Genomic DNA, 20,676 nt, shown 5'->3' with positions numbered 1-20,676 from the left:
GGAGACTCTCCCTCCTGGGGCGCTGGCTCCGGGGGAGGCTGGCTGCTCTGATGTGAGGACCCCGGGCAGCCAGTGGAGGGGCCCGGGGACAGGGCCCATGAGTGAGTCGGTGCGCGTGTTCCACGGCCTCAAGGGACCACAGCCCCTGTTGATGGCTTGCACCCTCGTGAGAGATTCTGAGCCAGAAAGAGCACCAGGCCCTCTCAGGATACACGCGGCATGTGCCTCTTAAGCTGCTAAGTCCTGGGACAGTCGGTTACACCGTAGTAGATGACTGGAGCACCCAGGCATCAGCTGCCGGGGGTGCTCTGTGCTGCCAGAGGCTGCCCTGTGCTGGGTCACCTCCCGGAACCCAAATGAGGGACCACCTGGAGGAAGAGCCTCTGGGGGAGGGCAGAGCAAGGACAACCAGCCATCTGGGACAGGCTGCCCAGGAAGGTGTGTCTAAAGGCAGTTAGGTGGGCAGCCTGGGGAGGGGCTCTAAAAGTCACCCCAGAGCAGGAACACAGATGCAGACAGAGCTCTTAGCTTCTGCACAGAAGCATCTTTTTGCCAGAGTTTTCCATCAGGCAACACAAAAGCATCAGGGCTGGGTCACTGTGCAGAAGATTTTTGTCCTACAGAAGCCAGGACCGTCTGAAATCAGAAAGCAGAACTCCTCCGGTGTGGTGGCCGTGTTGTTGACAACTCCACGAAGGCATCCCTTCAAAAAGCCAGCTCTAAGGGTTGAATACAGTTAAGTATGCACTGAAAAAGCCATCAGTGGTTATTTTTAAAACCACAGGAAGTCACTCAGAGCCTTTAAAAATCAAACAGTAGAATGGCTCTCAGTCTGCCACGCTTGGAAGCTGCCAAGAAGACAGATGCGTCAAGGAGGCACCCTAGCTGAGATGGACCAAAACCAACTTAGCTGGAGAAAAGCTGAGTTTCAAATCTAAAGACTTTAGTCCAGTTGTTCCCTGCTGACCCCGCCCTCTCACACGTCCTCCCCCTCGAGGAGGAGCTACATTCCGAGAGCCTGTGAATGTAGGGGGTCTGGCCTAGGGGCTGAGCTGGGGAACGGTCATTTTGGGGCAAGCAGGTCCTGCAGGGCCCGAGAAGGCTGTGACTCCAGGGCAATGGATGAGGCCGGGGTCCGCACCCATTTCACATCCAGCCAATGGCCCCGCTTCCTGAGTGTGTCTCACATGTGGACAGTCCTCAGGACCTGCGTGCAGGCCTCCCTCTGATCTCCACTGCAGGCTTGCTAATGGGACCCCACGTGGCCCCACGACTGCCTCAACGCAGTTGCCAGTTATCCTGCTGAAATACAGGGATCACATCCCTCTCCTCCCCTGAAGAACAGCTCCGGGCAGCCCTCCAGGCCCGGCCCCGGCCCCTCGTCCGTCCCCCTACATGGACACTGCCTCTGTGGGGTGCCTGTGGCCCCTGCGAGGGCCTCAGTGCAGCGCATCGCTGACTCTTCTAGGTCCGGACAGAGGCGTCCACATACTCCCCCACGGCCCAGCCAGGTCTGACCCCCTCCCGTCACTGCGCTGCCGCCCCTGCTCTGACCCTCCTGGCGTCCTCCAGTTTGCTGCTGATGGTCTGGCTCCTCCCACTAGGATGTGAAAGGTATGAGGCCCCTGGTCTGACCTGTGCTCTCACACACAGGGTAATGCCCAGCAAGTAGGAGATTCTCCGCCAATGTGTTTGCTGGGAATTCAGTGCCCAGGCAGCGGAGAGGAGGCCACGGTTAAGGCAGCAAGAGGGGGATCGGGAGAAGGGGACAGGAGGTGAGTCGCAAAGTTCCAGTGCCTGGGATTCCACTCGCAGCTTTGTGACTGTGTCACTGACTTGGTAGAAGAGGCTGCAGGCCAAAAGGGAGTCAAAGTGTGGGAACACAGGACAATCCAGCTCAGGTCCTAATGTTCCTCCTTGTTTAGAATTAATTCCGCACAGACGGGTGCTCGGAGGCTCTGCTCTGAGGGGCACCCAGCGCCCTGGGATGTGGGTATTATTCTTTGCCCTTCTGAGATGAAGGGCATATGTGACAGACACAGAAATGTGAACTTCAGGAGCAGAAGAGCGCAAGGAAAAACGAACCTATCAGAAGCTGTTCTGTGCTCCCACCACAATGCTCCCCACACCACACCCCTGTAAACAGTGAATGCCTTGAGGAAAGGTGACTTTGAAGTAAGACAGTGACAATTTCACAATGCGCAGGATCGTTTTCGAAGTTTCAAGACTAGGAAGCCTGTTGTGTGAGCTTCTAACAGAAAGAATGAAACACCTCCTCCTGGGGTTGAGGGGTGGGGGGAGTTACTGAATTAAAATCACAAAGCACTAGCCAATGATGAAAAGAGCAGGAGCTGACTGCTACTGTCCATGGGGATGGCGACCTTTCTGTTTCATGACAGATTACGGAGGCATGAAAGCTGGGTTTCCATCCTGGCAGCGCCACCCTGCTTTCTGCAGAAGCCTTTTTATAAGTAACCTTTCATGTGGCGGAATGCTTTTGGCATAACATATTTGTATTTATTGGTCCAAAACTGAGATGGAGAAATCATTTTCAAATCTGGAATTTGTGCTGAGTCTTGACTTCCTGTAGTGAGGTGCAGCCACATATGGTTCTCAAGTGTGCAGAGTTCAGAGCTGGGCTGAAATAACAAGCCTTTGTTTTTCTAGGTTTATATTAAAGTAGAAGCGATTGAAATGGGCAGCCTTTATTAAGTAATACACAAATCATTTGTTTTCTGTTAGGGGACAAAGATTGATTTTCTTTCCCTTTTTTTTTTAACAGACTTTTCAAATCAGAAAGCATACCATTTTATAAAACATTTCATGAAACACAAAACTGCAAAAAAAAGATGATTTTCAAGTTCTCAAGTGAATTCATTTACTGACTAGGCACGTTGGTGAGTTGACTATTCTTAAGCAGTCCATAATTGGAAGGAAAGTTCCTGAAAGAGAGGAAAATGAAAAATATTTGTATACATCAAGAAACAAATATTTATACTCTGGTGGCAACACAGGATTTAGGCAGAGGAAGCAGGCGAGCTGAAATTTAATAGAAATGAGAATACTTACGGAAAACAAGGCAAAATAGAATTACAGAAATTAAGGACATAAAATCTTTGTGTTCTGTAGGCAGATGAATGATTTAAATAGTATGATGATCATCAAAATGCCATCCATTATGACATTTATGGGTCTGCTTTCAGAATGGCCATGCTTTTTTCCACATGGAACTTTCAATATTAAAATATGAGGTGACTTCCTATGGATACACACTTGTCACCTGAAACTTGGCTTTCAGATGTATTTTATTAACACCAAATAATACATTTTGATGTGTTAACTACAACAAAATTGTTGTTTCAAAACCCAAGCGGCAATCAGAAGGGAAGAGAGCCGAATCCAATCACAGTGGAGACGTGGCCATCGCCTCGCTTACTCCACAGCTCCGGTCACAGACGCCCGTCCCGGGGTCTCTGGGTTCCCTGTGACCTGGCTGCCCACCCTCCTGTCCCCGCCCATGGGTGCCACACCTCACATTCCAGCAACTGCGTACTTGCCCCAGACCCGTGAGGCCCCTCCCTGCCTCGCAGACCTGCCTGTCACCTCTGACACATCCTCCTCTTCCATCTGCTTCAAGATTTCAACTTATCTTTCAAACCCTCTTTGGGTTTCTCATCTCCTCCTCTGTGGAGCCTTTCCCTCCTTGTCCTTCCTTGACCATTGCACGTGACCTAGGTCTCTGCACCCCCTTGGCCTTCACCTCGCCTGCCAGGACCGCACACAGCACCGGTGTTCTGTGGGACGAACCAGGCTGTTTACTTTAAAAAGGGAAACACTGAAGTATGTGGGATACTTCATGGGAATAAAAACCATGATATCTGCAGCAGGCCTTCCAAGAGTTTAGAAAAAAACTTTTTGGGTGGGGAGCAGACAAATAATAAAGAAATGGGGTGAAATGATAAGAACAAGTGAAAAATCTGGGCAGAGGTTATATGGATATTATTTGTATTATTTTTGGAACTTTTCTTTAAGCTTGACATTAAAAATTAAAAATGCGCAAAAAAATAAATAAAAAAAAAAATAAATAAAATAAAAGAAACCTAAAAAAAAAAAAAAAAAAAAAAAAAGATAAATATTTCCATAAGAGAAATGCATTGGTTACCTCTAGGTTTGAGAATAGTTAACTTCAGGTGAAACCAGGTGTCATTATGGCAACACAGTATTTTAAGAGAAACTTCCTTTTAAATTTGTATAGAGAAGGAAAAAATATCGCTAGTTTGTTTCCTCCTGCTGCTTAAGAGAGATAAAGATGTCTGAAACTTGGAGGCTATTTCCTCAGTTTGGAGACCCCTGGCCTTCCTGCCTGTTACCCTCTCACTATCAGTACCACTTGGCCTATGATTCAGGTCTGACTATTCAGGGCACTGTGTTCCCCTGACTTCAGTCTTTGATACAGGGATGAGCATGTAACTCAACATGGGTGATTCAGAGACTGCCAGGTTTCTAACTTCTATAATCCATATGGTTTTAGGGATATCTGAAACCCTTTTGCTGATACACAGATAAATCCCACGTGATTTGAAGCAAAGTGGAGGCAAACAGAATCAAACTCAAAGATGCAAGAAAACAAAGTTCTGCTGAAATTGTTTAAACCCCTGGATTCAGCAGGAGATACACTATTTGGTCTTCTCGATTATATTTTTTCTGTCACTTGATACTGAAAATGTTTTGGCTGGAACAGTTCCCTGGTGTTAAGCTCCAAAGATTTCTCACTGTATTATATAGTTTGTAATCTAGCTGAACAAAAATAAAAGAAATATTTTAAAAAAAAAAAAAAAAAAAAAAAAAAAAAATAAAAAGGGAAACAGCTAATATGCATGTGTGCTCAGTCATGTCCAACTCTTTGCGACCCCCTGGACTGTAGCCTGCCAGGCTCCTCTGTCCATGGGATTTCCCAGGCTAGAATACTGGAGTGGGTTGCCATTTCCTATTCCAGGAGATCTTCTTGACCCAGGGATTGAACCCATGTCTCCTGCATTGGCAGACGAATTCACCACTGTGCCACCAGGGAAGCCCGAGTGTTAATTAGGGTACTGTTTAATCAATGCACATTTCCTCAATGGCTGGATGACTGTGCTCTCCTTGTACATGACAGACTTGCTCCTGACCCTCGAGGACTCTCAGGGGTTGCAGGACCACCCACACATCAATCAGTAGATCAGAATCAGGGGTTCGCCCCTTGGGTGCTGTCAGCCAGTGCTCCCAGAGTGCAGAGGAAAAAGGGTTTTCGGGGGGCAGGAGGGAGAGAAGCTCTTGAGGAACTGGCAGGCTCTGGACAGCCAGCGAAGAGGAGAGGAAGCGGGGAGCTGGGCAAAGGCAGGGTGGACAGAGGGGCCAGCTGGGGGCCGGTTTCTGCAGAGAGGCCGTGGGCCCCGCGGGAGCAGAGGCGGCCCCTTCCCCTGGTGCATCCAGGGCTGAGCGCAGGGCCCGGGGCGGGCTGGCCTCAGACTCCATCGGCTCATGAAAGGAGGTCCCAGGAGCGAGAGGAGACCTGCAGGAGCCCGAGGGAGCGCAATCCGTCACCCTCTTTACCGTGGATCCTCAGCGATCACTGCAAGACACAGCCGAGCGCCCAGAGCTGGCCTCGCTCATTCCCACGGGGTCCGGCCCCACCACATGCACGTGGGAACAACTGTGAGCCCACTTTGCCGAGAGGAGTCTGCTGTGTGTAGGTGCTAACAGCTGTATACTGTGATGGACAGAAGAACACTGGGGGTTCAAATTTCCTTCAGAAAAGCGTATTAAGATACATGATTACCTCTACGGGGAGCAATACAGTAATAACTATAGGAAAATGTAATGACTCAATAAATCTATTTTAGAAACTTATTCTACAGATGTGTACGAACGTGCACAAGGACAGAGATGAAAGGCTGCACTGTCTAGTGCTGTCTCTAATGAGTGCAGAACACTGGAGGCAAAATGTCTGTCAACAGTTGTTTCAATTATGATGCATTCATATAAATATTATTCAGCCAATAAAAAGAAAAGCATACCTTTATAATTGAAAATGATAGAAAATGAACTCACAGATATACTCTAAAGTGAAACAAGGGAGGCAGACAACAGTGTACTGTTCTGTATGTAAAAACAGTAATAATCTGTGCAGAACCAAAGCATATGTTTTTCTATCTCTGAAAAACACACAAAAAACCAAGACCAAGAGCTGCTTCTGGGTATTTCAGGGCAGGGGTGGGAATTAAGACCAACTTTCCATTGTACACTTTCCCCAAAGTTTTAGATTTTGTACCAGGTATGTCTATCGCCTACTAAATAAAGGGCATAGTTTTGTTTTCTAACTTCACCTTTCCTAGGGAAAAAGCCAGTGGTTACAGAAGTTAATGATCTCATTTCCACTGACAAACTAACAGTGAGAGGTGCTCAGGGTTAGTATTTTAAAATCACAGAGCCATTTGCTCACTGACTCAGTCAGTCATCGGCTCCTCCGTGAGCACTGTAATGCCAGGGAGCACGCTGGGGTCTGGATGCAAAGTCAAATGAGACGTGGTTCCATGTGCACAGAACCTGAAGTGGTGCTGTCGGTGAGAAAGACAAATACAAAAAAACCCAGTGAGCGGAGATCAGCCCTGCCTTCACGAGGCGTCTGCTCACTTATTCCAGCCCCTCGGTTGAGAGCCTATTAGGCGCTAGAACTGTGTTAGGGAGTGGACATGGGCAGGTGAGGAAGGGCATGGATCTTGCCATGGAGGTCAGATGAGCTTTTACATACGTGTGTATGTGAATGACTACATTTAGCAACCTGTAAATTCTTTTCCAATGGAAGAATGACTCTAACTTGACCCGATGAGGCAGATAAAGTCCTAAGGCACAGTCCTGCACTCAGAGACACGATGCCACCTGGTTCATTTCACTCACCAGGTAAATGACAGCTGCATGGAGACATGGTGCCTGCGCTGAGGGCGTTCACACCCAGAAGGGGGCGGGGGCTTGAGAGGAAGGGACCCCGTGCTGCACGTTAAGAGCCCTCAGGGCCCTCCGGGGGGATTCTGCTCCCAGGGCACACGTGGAGACACTGTGAAGACTTCCAGAGTGAGGAGGTGTGTCAGTCTTACTCCAAAACTGGACAGACCGGTGCGGGCTGGCTGTAGCAAGTGCTGGGGAGAAGGGTGGCGACAAGTGATCTGGGGCAGAGAACGGCGCAGGTCGCACAGCACGCTGAAGGTACGTGCCCGCGAGGCTGCAGCAGAGGGAGAGCAGAGGCAGGCAGGCCGCACCCGCGCTGGGAGCCCTGGAAGGACTCGCACTGAGACAGGACAGTGACAGCAGGCGGTGCCGGTCACAGCCAGACAACTAGGTGTGTGGGGTAACAACCCCTCCAGAATCAGTCCCGATCAGGTAGGATGAGGGGAGGATGCAAGTCAGATTTTAAAATGTCCTACAATCTTTCTCAAAGATGGAAACAGACTCAAGCATAAGATTTTGTTATTTTAAATATAATGATGGATTTATTTTCCTTCCTATTCCTACAATGTCAATACCAATCAATACAACTAGTACATCACTATAAACAGTAGATGGGCTTCTCAGGTGGTGCTAGTGGTAAAGAACCCACCTGCCGATTCAGATTAGACATAAGAGATGCAGGTTCGATCCCTGTGTCTGAAAGATCCCCTGGAGGAGGGCATGGCACCCCACTCCAGTACTCTTGCCTGGAGGATCCCATGGACAGAGGAGCATGGAGGGCTACAGCCCATGGGATCACACAGAGTCGGACATGACTGAACTGGCCTAGCATAAATAGATATGATTTGCATACAGAATAACAAACTACTATTTATACTTATCACATATAACCTAGAAAGTGGCTTAACTTATTAGACTTTTTACTACATTGTAATTTTTTCTCCGAATCATCAGAGTCACTGTCTAATTTTAAATTAGACTGCCTGAATTGTAATTCAATTTATGTGAGTGATTGCTTTCTTCCTGTTTTGGGTCTCTGCTACTACACCCAACCATTCCTAATACTGCCTGTCAGGAGTCACACGGATCACGCTGACAATATCACTCTTTCATATTCACTGACTTGCTGGATGCTTAAATTGTCACACACTGTGCTAAGAGATGCAACAAGAGGATGGAAACACTAGGCCCCTCTTTTTTAAGGCTCTCACCATCTGGCTATCAGATCAATAACCAGTGCAAAGAGGTCTGTACAAAGTTCTTGCCGGAACAGAGACTGAAAAGGGCGCCATGTCTGCCTGGGGTGTGCAGTAGGGCAGGTTCTAGGGTGAAGAGATTACATTTCGACATGGGCTGTCATGTTTGTGCTTCTTAGCAGGACCTGCAAGATCCTTCATTATGTGTCCCTTGTCTACATAGACAACATCATCTATTGGTTTCTCTAATAATCCAATATAACTAAAGTTTCCTAGATAACTGTGCTTTCTTATAATCCAAATATTTGCATAAAGCAGTAAACAAGAGCAAATACCTAGGTTTGTGGCAGGCAGGCTTCCGATCTTCACAGCAAACTGAGGTGGGCATCACTATTGTGTCCATTTTACAGATGGGGAAACTGCAGCTTAGACTAAAGTTCAGAGAGGTTAAGTCACGAAGCCGGTGGATGACAGAGCTGGGTGAGACTGCTTCCAAGAAGACCCTCCCTATGTGGTCATCTTCTACTGGGTCCTGAAACCCCTGCTGGCACCCTCCGCCTCCACCGCCCCACCTGGCGCCCATGTCTCTCCCCATGCGCTATACCTGTCTCAGCCCTGCTAGCACCTTCCTTGCCCGTCTCCCCAGCAGGCAGCTGCATCCATCATCACCGCGTCTCCACTGTCTGCAGCACAGCAGACGCTCAGCCAATGTGTCTGCATAAACACCGACACTGATTCAACTTGGAATATCTTGAACAAAGGAAGGTTCAGAACCTAAATACAGCCAAAGAATCTCTCCAGGAAGGAATCTGGGGCAGGGGGAGGGTTATCAGTCACAGGGTCTGCCAACACTCAATGTTGTGGGGTTACTTTAGGAATACAAGGTAAGATAGGAGCCAGCCCTTGTCCTCAAGGACCCTTCAGTATAGGGGGAGTAAGTGCCAGCCCAGAGAGCGGACAGCCTAACAGCACAGCTGGGAGCAGAGACCCTAGATTATAGTGGATGCTGTGCAACTGACTGCTGCCTCCGGGCTGGGAGCCTACACAGGGATCTATCGCCTGAAGCGTAAGCCTCTTCCTGGGTAAAATGGAGATGACAGTCACATTCTTACTGTTGTGAGGATTCAATGAAAGTGATTCAGCACAGGTTATAAGTTGGTTGGCAACTTCTAACCAATCTAAGTCACATGGTATCAATACTAAAAGGAGGAAGTGTAAAAGCATGCTATTTCAGAGAGCACGGCGGACTGTGGTTGAACTGGTGAAGACATCATGGAAGGGTGGGCAGGCACGGCTTCCAGGCGCAAAGGCCCAGCGACAGGAAGTGCAGGTGGGTCAGGCCACCACCTCCATCCGTGCTGACCTATACTATACTTGAGTGTAAGGTCCACGTCCCACAGACCGCAGCGCCCCTGGTGCCTCAGGTGTGTGTGCGGGAGAACTCAGTAAATGACCCGCGAGCCGGGAGGCCCCGGGGATGACTTGGGAAGGATGAAGTGTGCACGGAGGGACAGGGCAGGACCAGGCTGCTGTCTACAAGTCTTGGCTGTTGAGACAGGGAGGAATGAGGCTCAGTAGAGGATGTGCTGAGTAAGGGAAGCCCTCGAAAGCCAAGCAGAACCATCCAAGAGCATCCTGGTGGCTCCTGACCCTTCTGCATCAAAACCCCCTTTTACAGTCCAATGGAGCTATGGTTTCTTTAAGAAAATGAAAATAAACATAAAACTGAACAATTTCTCAGAACGAGCTCTGAAAACTATCTACTAATTTACCTTCCAGGAATCCGTCCATAATTTCTGATTAAAGAAGCCTACACTTATTATTCAAGATGCCAATTCCTAAAAACAACAACAAAAACTTACTAAAGAAAATAGTGAAAAAATTTCAATATAACATCATAAATTGAAAAAATGTGTTATTCACATTGGCTTTCTGTACAAGAAAAGAGGCACAAACAAAAGAGAACCCCAAACATTTATTCTGATTTATGAGAGTGAAGAGAACTATTTTCTTCCTAAGAGTAATTGGCTAATTTTGGTGATTAAGGAGAAAAAAAAGCGCTCCTATTTCCCATGTATATGAAACATGTGTATTCGACTTCAATAATGAAACTCTACATTATGGTATCACCTGCCAGCCTTCAAAACACTCTGAACACTGCCTTGCTTAATGCTCAGAACAACTGCAGGAGATGAGGAATGTCCCCATTGTGCTGACAGCTGAAGCCAGACCACGTCACCCGGCGACGGGCAGGCTCACACACTCTCTTACAAGTCAGATTCTCTGGGATGTCAGGGCCCATGCAGCATTCCTGACAGTTTAGGAAAAAACAAGAGTAACTGAAAAGTGAGACCGTATTAATGGTCTCAGATAAATGATATCTTTCTTTCACGATCCCTATTGTTTGAATTTTATGAAACAATTTTATAAAATACTTGGCAATATTTACCTTCTTAAAAGCGAAATTTTGTTTTGCAAAACTCAAAGTAGAAAAGGACACACATGCAAAAACCATACTTTCACAAGCCTACGGTAATTATTGTCCAAAATTTCCAGCACATCTGTGTCGTATTATGAATATATACAGAGAGAATATATACAGCCTTTGAAGAAAAAGTGGGGGATCATCACAGTTATCAATAGGTTTGGGAAACTTTTTTTTCCACTTGAAACTGAAAAATTTTTTCCTGCTACCAACTAGCCTGTTACATTTTTACTGAGGAGGTAACGGAGTTACTTACATACTGCGGGGGGCCGAGCCTCCTAGCTCCACAGCCTGTGCTGGCCTGACTGGGTCTGACTGGCTTACATTCCGGAAGGTAATTTGCCACTGGCGCTATGTCACTAGTTGGTAGCAGGAAGCGCGCGGAAGAGCCTGAGGCCGTCTTCGTCCTCCGAACACATCAAAGAACCGGAACAAGGACACTCACCTGTGTCCGCTGGACTGACGGCCGCCTTCCTTTCACTTTCCAAGGTGGCTGACATTCCTAACAAAAGAAAAGACCTTTTTACTCAAAGAGAAGAAAGTCCCTCAGGAAATAAAAATTAAACATTTTACACAATCTACAGTTTTAAAAAAACTTAGGCCAAATGATTAAAGAAAAACTTTATTAAATATTTGTCAGTTTTAAGAAGTGCCCTCAATTACTAACCAAATAATGTATTACAAACAACTAGTTATGAGGTTTTACATTTGTTTAACAGGGTATAATTGGCCCCAATTAAACTGACTAAACTAAGGCTTTTTAGATTACTAAAACAAATTAAACTTTTTAAAATGAGAATTTAGGTGATCTTAAACCCTTTCTAAAATGGATAATGAAACTTGCTAAGTTGTAACCTCCCTGGTTTTATTAGTTATATTAAGATAAATTAAGTGAGATTAAAATCTTATTTGATTTATTTACCTTTGAAAATGAAGACCGTTTAAGGGTTACACATCCTCAGCCTTGTCGAGTGCGACCTCAATTAGTCAAGTCAGAAAGTCTTTAAAAGCTTTGTGCTTATTGCTTCCAGCATGGAGCGAGGTGTTCATTAAGGTACCAAAATTCTCATAAAAAATCCAAAGTTGCACTAGTGAAAAAACGCTCAACAAGATGAAAACTGATCACATCTTTTTCAGAAAATCAGTAGTTATTTTAAAACCAGTTTTTAAACAAGATTAGGTTTTGCGTAGTTTTAACGTGCCATTCAAGCAGCTGGACACCATTTGGACTCTTTAAACAGCATTTAAATCTACGGTGAGTATATAATGGTACATTTAGTTTTAAACCATGTTTTAAATAAATTGTACAATGTTTAGTGTGACCCTTTTTTGACAAGCATTGTTAAATGAATCTTTTCCCTGTTTACGACTATTTATGAAGGCCTTTTTAAATAAGAGAGACATGAAATTGTTAGCTCACACACACAAAATTTCTTTCAAAAGTTTATTTAGTATCAAGCAAGAGGAGACTTTGCTTAACACTACAGAACATTTCAAGACTTGAGTTACAAAAGAATACCACATTATTTGCACTTGTAACTGGCTTCCCTTTTTACGCATGTTGGCAAGAGAAAAAAAAAATAGCATATGGCTGAAAGATAAAATAACTAAATTTCTATGGAAACCTTTAAAATGAAAGGTGAGGCTTATGTTAAAAGGATGGATTAACATATTTAGTAAACCTATCTTTTTTGTTTAACACTAGTTAATCAAAGTTATTTTTTTTTTCCTTTTGATGACCTATTTTTCATATACAGACTGGAAATAACAAAATTTTACATGTCTTTTTTTTTTTTTTCTGCCCAGGTTGATGTTTCAACAAAGTAGTTTTAAATTCCATCCATTCAGATTTTAAGCATTTTGATTTATTTAAAAAGGGATTGTTCATAGAAAAAAATTACTTTGAACAGTATACAGGACTGGTGGAGACTGGCTATGTCACAACAGCAGACAGCACAGTCAGTATCTGCCGTATGGCTGGTCCCTGTAGACGCCCTTCGCGGTCCTCGCCGAGGGGGCCTTGTGTCTCGAGTTAGTCCACTCCTCTTGCCCTAAAGCCAGTCAGATGAAGCACAGTTAGATCAACACCAGAGAGCCCATGGCTTCATTTCTCAGAATCTAACTTAGCCCTGAACCCATGGTAGATGTCATACTGAAGATATAAATCCCCAAGGTATTAAAAAACCTGAGAGAATTAACTTTTAAACAATTACAAACACAATGGAAGATGTTCATCTCACTAGCAAAACCTACCAGCCTGGGAAGACATGATCCTTGTATCTTAAATGACAGCCAAGTTTGCAAGAACTTCCTTTTGGTCACTCATTTAATAAAAGTTCACAAACTCCAGCAGCAAATTGAGCTGCCTCTTGCTACATGTGAAGACATTTATGCATGGGAAAAGGGTCACTTGGGATTTCTTCTTCAAAGACAAAGAAAACACAGATAAAAATCTGTGAAGGCAAAAGGAGAAAAAAACTGGAGTGCAAAATGGCAATGGGCAGTTTGGGAAATGTGGCTTTGTTCTTCACGGGTCCTTCATGTAAAGAAGGAAGGAAAGCTGTACTGGGTGGAGATTTCTGTTTCCAAAATACTTCCTGGATAGGAAATAATCTCATGACATAACGTCAAATTGCATTCATCCTCATACTAAATCCACACGAAACGATGGATTTCCTACAGAGAACCCTGGTTCACTCCAGCTCAGGGCTGTCAGTGAGTCACTTGAAGGTCTTTGACAACAAACAGTTAACATCTATGCTGCAGCACACAGTGATTTAAAAGCCATGTGTCCACGGAGACCAATTTTAAAAAGCTGTGAGGAAAACTGCTTAAAATGACCTCTTCTTTGATACAAACATGCAATCAACATCATTCCCTCAAGCTAACTTGCATCAATTTAAGTAGACAGCATTCAACAAACCAAGGTATGTCTCTTAAGTGTTTGTTGCGAATAACAACAAAAAAAATCCAAGGTGCGGTCATCAAGGCTTGGGGCAGGTGATATAACAAAATGCACTTCAAAAGGAACACTGGAAAATGGTTTTTCAGTTATGTTCAGAGAAATGTCATAACATCCATTAACGAGAATCCTGATTCACTTGCACTGGGCATGAGGCATTCATCAGAGCTTTGCAACTGATTGAAGCTTCGTGTTCTCTGATCTCTGCGCCCGGCAGCAAAGGAGGTTCTCAGTATCATTAAGTTGCTGCAGCCAATTCTTTTAATTAAACCTGTCGTCCTTCTGCATATTGAGACTCTGGATGTGGATTCCCCAGCACCTTGGGCAGCTCCCACTGGACTCAGTGGGGTTTCACTGTCTCTCTGTAAGCCTGAGACAGCCATCCATCTCCTCCCTGGCCCAGCGCTTCTGTAGCCTGTAACGAATGACTCCCACTGTAATGTTTTTAGAGGAACTGAGATTGGGAATAAATTAAAATATAAAGATGGCTGTGGTGGAATCACCACTACAGCAGTTGAGAGCTGTAGTCTCAACTGCTTCACTTTTCTTTACTCTCAAGAAGCAAAGACACTTTAGAGAGAGTCATTCTATCAAGTGTCTGTAGTTTGGCAAACTATTCAAGTAAGTGAGAAAATCAGCACATTGCAATCAACCCAAACAGAAAATCTTAAGTTCAGAATCAATGCCTGCAATTTTCTGCAAGTCTTTAGTCCCCTTTAAATATTAAGTTTAAACCTTAGAGAGCTTCTGAAAATAGCTGGATAAGCACAGATGAACTGAGAGGCAGCAGTGGTCTAAAATTCTGTCTGTATGAGTCTCCTCAGTTAAGTGCTTTAAGGTATTTCTATGACCTTTCTATTTATGGCTCCACTCCGCCATTTACTCACCATAGGAATCATACGTTTCTTCACTGAGTCCATGTCCATAATCATAGTAATCAGCACCGCTGCATGAAACAAAACACACAAGCAGAGAGAGACAAAAACACAGTTAGGACAAACTGATGTGGCTGTGAGTTTAAATCATACTTGATGAAGTATCTAAAACTTAAAGATAACTACTAAAAGCAGGGCTGAAAGCTGAACAGGGTTCCCACGGAGAAGAGCGATCTTATTAGGACTATCATTGGCCCCTCCTGTGGTCTCTGACTTGAATTCACAACAACCATGTCTGACACTGAACCACCACGATCAGCCTGTCCGTGTGGAGAGTGCTGACAGCACCTGAGGAGTACGCAGTCTCTTCTGGGAGGAATCGTGGTCTGAGAAGGCACGCGTATGCAGTGGACCCAGGCTGGGATCGTGCAAGGGATCAGGGTGGGGTGGGGGGGATGTGTGTGCAGGAGGAAGCGCAGCCACGGCTTCTTTCCTACCAACACCGAGTTCACAGAAGGCACAGCCCTACAGACCAGACACCTCGATGCTGTGCGAGGCCCAGGCACTGGGCTTTACAATAAAGCAACACGGCTATGGGGTGACATGTTTAACCCTCTAGCACCACACCATTACCATCAGGGGTGGCCGCTCAGCAGGGGCTGTGTGTGGTGGGTGGGAAAGGCCCCTGGGTCCAGTCGCCCGCCCTGGCCAAGCCTGTGGGGACGGAGGCACGTGCGCAGCTGTCCTGTATTCTGACGCATGACGTCCCTGAGACCCAGGGAGGGAGTGATCTGTCACCAAGGCCATTTTGTAGATGATGCAAAACAGGCCACTCACATACACAACATGTGTGATCTAGGTGTAACCTTTACAGGAACGACTCTGGGGAAATCTGGATGACGGGACTATGGCCCACACAGTCAGTTTCTCACACTACTCTGGCTGTCTGAGGAAGGGCTTCTACCACTCTCCCTGGCTTCCCCTTTCCCAGTCCTCTTAATTTTGTAGGGAAACAATCACCCTGAATTTGTTATCTTGGATTGTCCTGGAATAAACACTCTCATTATTCCAACTTGATGCAATCAAGCAAAGAAGTTCTAATCAGAATGGAAAACGATCCAGCTGAGCTGCTTAGCACCCAAGGAAGCTGCTGCTAAGTCTCGTCCAACTCTGTGCGACCCCATAGACGGCAGCCCACCAGGCTCCCCCGTCTCTGGGATTCTCCAGGCAAGAACACTGGAGTGGGTTGCCATGTCCTTCTCCAATGCATGAAAGTGAGAAGTGAAAGTGAAGTCGCTCAGTCGTGCCCGACTCTCAGTGACCCCATGGACTTCAGCCCAATAGGTTCCTCCATCCATGGGATTTTCCAGGCAAGAATACTGGAGTGGGGTGCCATTGCCTTCTCTGCCAAGGAAGCATGGAGTGAATAATACCTGTGCCAGCCCCAAGACCCCCAAGCAGCCGTTGCCTCCCCTGGACGTGACAGAGCTGTCATGCCCATTTTACAGGTAAGGATGCTGTAGAGCAGAACAGCTGGGGCGCCAGCCTAACATCACACAGACAGCAGAAAGGGGACACATCCAGTTAAGTCCACACCTGGTTCTCCTATGTTTCGTTTCACAAGCCCAGGTGAACTTCACTGGAGACTAACCATCAGCCTTCTAAGACAGCACAGGATGGCGAGCCCTGTGAGAGGGGATGGGGGTGGGAGCTACGGGCTTGTGTCATGCCTATGGGGACAGGTCTTCGCCTCTGCCCTCCTCTGCCAGAACGGTTCCTCTTGTCCTTTGCTCCCAAGCACCTCCTACCCAGTCGTTAGCCCAAATGCCACTTGTAGAAGCTGCAACTCAAAAAGGTTACACTGCCTGTCCAAGGTCACACTACTTGCAAATGGAAGAATAGGTGCAAGACTAAGTGTGCCTTTCCTTCACAACCCGAGCCCTCTGTCCACCTGCACGTGTCCCAAGGGACCGCATGCTGTCTCAGGGGTCTGCAGGAACCCCGCTGCCAGTGGGCCATGGTGAACTGCAACCGCCTCAGTACTCTCTGCTCTCCAGTGCCTCCTCTCCCTTGGAGCCCTAGTTTTCCATCCTGGTATACGTACATTTACGGCAAGAAGAGAAGAGGGGCTAGCTGAGTGAGGAACAGAGAGACATGCATATTCAAGAAGGAAAAAGTCTAGCAAAAACAAGCAACAACAAAAATATATGGCCTCCCTACCTCTTAAAGTTCAACAGTTTTAAATATAAGAATGCTATTAAAGAAGAACACTTTCCTCACCTTGTAGACAGACATTCAGAAGAGATACTTTTGATAAAATGCCACTGTCCAACACGGGTCAAGACTCCTGAGTCTAAACCCAGGCCTCCCAGCACGGACAGTCTTGGGGCAGTTGTCCACCTGCCTGCTGAGTCCGAGTGCCCCTCTGCCTGCCAAATCTCACCACGCTAGATGCCCCCCAGACCCTGGGAAGCCCTAACGTTCTCAGTGCCTCACGTACAGCATCTGGACACAGCAGTCAACATAATTTCTCATTTTGTTGAAAATAAATCGGCTACTGTTTCTTAGAAACTCGGCACTAAATTAAAGAAGACTGAGTGAACCTCAGTCTTCTTTCCAAATGTCAGAAGTTACAATATAATGGCTCCTTAGACAAAGTTGTAATGTTCTTTAATATCTCATCTTTGCTGCACAGAAAACAATGAGAGTGACCTCTTCATAAAACTGAATAGAATTCCCTTTACTGAGACAGGTCCACTGTTTAACTTGGAACTGTCAGTGACAGGTACTGAGACCAATAACCAGGAAAAAAACAACTGCCTTCTGACTAAACAAAGTCCCCTTGATTAAATGAAGTGAGCATTAATGAGCATCGGGGTGGACTGGAAATCCACCTGGAAGTGCTCTCACACAGATCAGCATAAAAAAAAAAAAAAACAGGGTGAAGAATGTTTCCCAATGAACAGAAGGATAAAAGGAAACATAATTTGGTCAGGCGATGGTTTGGTGATAAGACAATCTTAGTTTTGACAACTGGAAACTTTAAACTGACATATTTTATCATTTCACTCAGTTTCTGATTATTTATTTCAAGACTGTCATCAAGCCAAGAAGCTGGGAGCAGCTGAGCCCCATTCTCGTACCTGTCAGTTCCATCTGAATTGCTTTTGCGGCATTTCATTTCGTGCACCTCCAATGTCTATTAACCCAAGACGTGTCCTATTTCCCAAGGATAAACTAAAAACCCAACATAAGGCAAAGGGGGAAGACTCTAAAAATTTCTTCATTTATGAATACAACTTACAGCATTAATAAGAAGCAAGAAAACACGGTAGGTTGACTATGCCTTTTCTCCATCAGAAGGTGTCAATAGAAGTCCCTCCCTCAGGCGGTCCAGAGCAAGCTCCTCTCCCGGCACCAGGGCCGCCTCCCAGGCCTGCTCTGTCCTCCATGTCCTACCCTGCACCAGGGGTAGAAGGAAGTCCAAAGGCTCAGCGTAATTCCTGGCTTTCCTGGAGGTTCTCGACCCATCAACCAGAGTCAAGAAACAGGCCCAGCACTGGGAGTAAACACAGGGGTCACAGAGCAAATGGCAGCACTGGGACCAAGCCCACGTGCCCCAGGGCACAGACAGGCGTTCAAAAGGAGGACAAAAGCGAGCTCCCAGACCACCCTGTCTCCATGAATGGGACTAAGAAGGAACTCCTGACATGAATCTATCTGGTGTCTATCTCGTCAAGCCTCTACACGAATTTTGACCAAAAAGTCGCTGGGACTCATCTCATCAGGCCCTTGGCTGGTCCTTGCAGCTCAGGGAACTCTAGATCACTAGTTACTCTTTATCTCCAGCACTTGTAGAGCTCCGCCCATCCCCGTCTGTCCCCATCTCCGTCCCAATTCTCTCTGTGCCCTCCGGACGTCATGGCTCATCGCGCATCCTCCACCTCCTCTTTAGACGCTCCCTTGCCTTCTTGCTCAATGAAACTCAATTCTCCTCTAATGCCACCTCTCCCTCAGTGGCCCTCTCCTCTCCCTTATCCCCCATGGCCCATGTGCCCCTGGGACAACAGGAAGGTGAGTATTCTCTTCACCAACTGCCCCCGCATTGCCACCTGTAGCCCATTACACTCCACTCCTCTGCACAAACACCCAGCTTTCAATCTCTCAATGGCATCTCTGTCCTAAGTCTTGCTGTTTTCTGTACGCAGGCAGATAATCCTTCAAATACGTTGGTCTGCTGACTCCCTGGACCACTCTTGTCCACTGATCTTGCCTCTATTCTCCTTTGGCCATCAGCTCCCAGGTCACATCTTAGTTCCTGTCATATCAATAACCCCTCTACCCCGCCTTGCGTCAGTTTCATGTACTCCATCCCCTGACCATGGCTTCCCCTCTCCAGTTTCACTCCCGTCCTCTAGTAACATGCTGACCCTCCTTTGCAGCACATTGCAATCGTCCCACTACTGTTGTTACATTTTCATCCCTTGGCAAGGGGACCAATGAACTTTAACCTGCTGGATTTGGTGGTCAGTTCGCAGGTCTGCTGTGTGACAGGGCAGGAGATGTGACACAGCTAGTCACACAGAGTGGACGCCCCCTGAGGGGATGCAGCCTGGGTCCCACAGAGGTGCACTCTGGTCCAACGAAACAGGAGGGCAGTATAGCGAGAGCAGAGAGACCCAGAAGGCAGAGGGGGGTCATGCAGACCACGGAGAGGCTTGGTTTCTTGTTTTTATCCTGAGTAAGATGGCTCCAGGGAGAAACGTCCCCATAATGAAGTTTGCCATCACCTGAGATGGGGAAGTGGAAGCAGAAGGAGCTCTGGGCAGGGAGCCGTCAGGAGTTTGGCCTGGGACAGGCTAGGTTGCATAGGCCTCTCGGACCTCCCAGAGCAGCTGGAAAGAGAAATCAAGAGGCTGGGGGAGTGGTCTGAACAGGAGACATAAGTCTGCCGTCCTCGTAGTATGAAAGGTACTCAAAATCCAGAGACGCCACGTGATCTCTCCAGGGACACATGCAAGCAGACAGAGAGCTCAGGCTGTGGAGTAAGGCTGCACTTAGTTCTGAACCTGTTTTTCCATTGGGAAGTGGTGTGATCTTCAACAGGAAGCATCATCTTTTTGAGGGGTAGCTTCTACCAGTGTCTGAAACACAAGAGGTGCTCAACAGGAGCACTGGCAGGAATGAATGGATGGCATTTGCCGCTCAGGGTGAGGGCCCCAGCGGTGTCCTCTGACAGGGCGACAGCGGGGCCACGATGCAGTGAGCTCACACACAAAGCCCTTCTCACTGGCTGGACACTTCCTCTAAACCAAATAAAGAGCAGTGATCAGCCTTAACCGTATTGTTGTAACGAAGTTTGCCAAGCCTCATTTCAGATGAAACAATTACTTTGTCAAACAAAAAGATTTTGAATGTTAATGTAGGTCTGTCAGAGAATCAGAAACAAAAGGTTTGCCACTTACAGCAATCCTCCACCTCTAGTGTGAAAAACTTCTCAATCTGACCTCACTGTAAAGTGCAGGAACTTACTGGTACTTGACCGATCAAAGGCAAGAAGTGGGCCTTGAGAAATCACGTGGTCCATCCTCTGGGCTTCAGGCTAAATTGTCTTAATGATCTCAGAGAATGATTCCCTCTCCACTTTGAAAAACTTCCAGTAATACAGTCTGACTAAGCTGTCACAGTAACACCCTCGAACAGGCCTGACAGAAAGTTCCATGTTAACCTTCATCTCTCACGAGACTCTCAGAATCCTTTCTCTCTGGCTCTGCTTCCCACAGAGCTCGAGAGCACCTCCTCCTGTGACAGACGGCTCAGGAAGGCAGATCACACAGGGCAGGAAGGAAGGAAGCACACGCCTCGGGGGTTACTGGTAAACCTAATTTTAAGGACCTATGTCAACTACTATGGCTTCCCAGGTGGCAGAGCAGTAAAGAACCCACCTGCCAACACAAGAGATGCAAAAGACACGGTTTTGATCCCTGGGTCGGGAAGATCCCCTGGAGGAGGAAATGGCAACCCACTCCAGTGTCCTTGCCTGGAGAATTCCATGGACAGAGAAGCCTGGCAGAGCTACAGTCCATGGGGTCGCAAAGTCAGACACTACTGAGTGACAGAGTACATGCACGCATGCACACGCGCACACACGTCAACTACTAGGATCGGGTACAG

At 46.7% G+C, this 20,676-nt stretch overlaps 1 protein-coding gene across 4 annotated transcripts in view; it reads right to left on the bottom strand.

Moving 5' to 3' along the window:
• Window positions 1-2,689: 2,689 nt before the first annotated feature.
• Window positions 2,690-20,676, bottom strand: part of KHDRBS3 (KH RNA binding domain containing, signal transduction associated 3) — a 154,465-nt gene continuing 136,478 nt past the window's right edge. For 2 of the 4 annotated variants that reach the window (XM_086335597.1, XM_086335601.1), the window contains 4 exons: window positions 14,515-14,573; window positions 11,588-12,716; window positions 11,111-11,167; window positions 2,690-2,942 (listed from right to left, as the gene is read on the bottom strand). In XM_086335597.1, coding sequence (XP_086191723.1) covers window positions 12,625-12,716; window positions 14,515-14,573 — 151 coding nt within the window. In that variant the 3' untranslated portion in view covers window positions 2,690-2,942; window positions 11,111-11,167; window positions 11,588-12,624. The remainder of the gene's footprint in view (window positions 2,943-11,110; window positions 11,168-11,587; window positions 12,717-14,514; window positions 14,574-20,676) is intronic. The other 2 variants (XM_086335599.1, XM_086335600.1) reach the window with 1 other exon arrangement.

The sequence above is a fragment of the Bos grunniens genome, chromosome 14, assembly GCF_055505025.1.
Source record: "Bos grunniens cultivar Pamir isolate PY7600 chromosome 14, Bosgru_T2T1.0, whole genome shotgun sequence".
NCBI lineage: Eukaryota > Metazoa > Chordata > Mammalia > Artiodactyla > Bovidae > Bos > Bos grunniens.
Note: the sequence above shows the minus strand (reverse complement) of the source record. Positions and strands in the feature narration are given on the sequence as shown.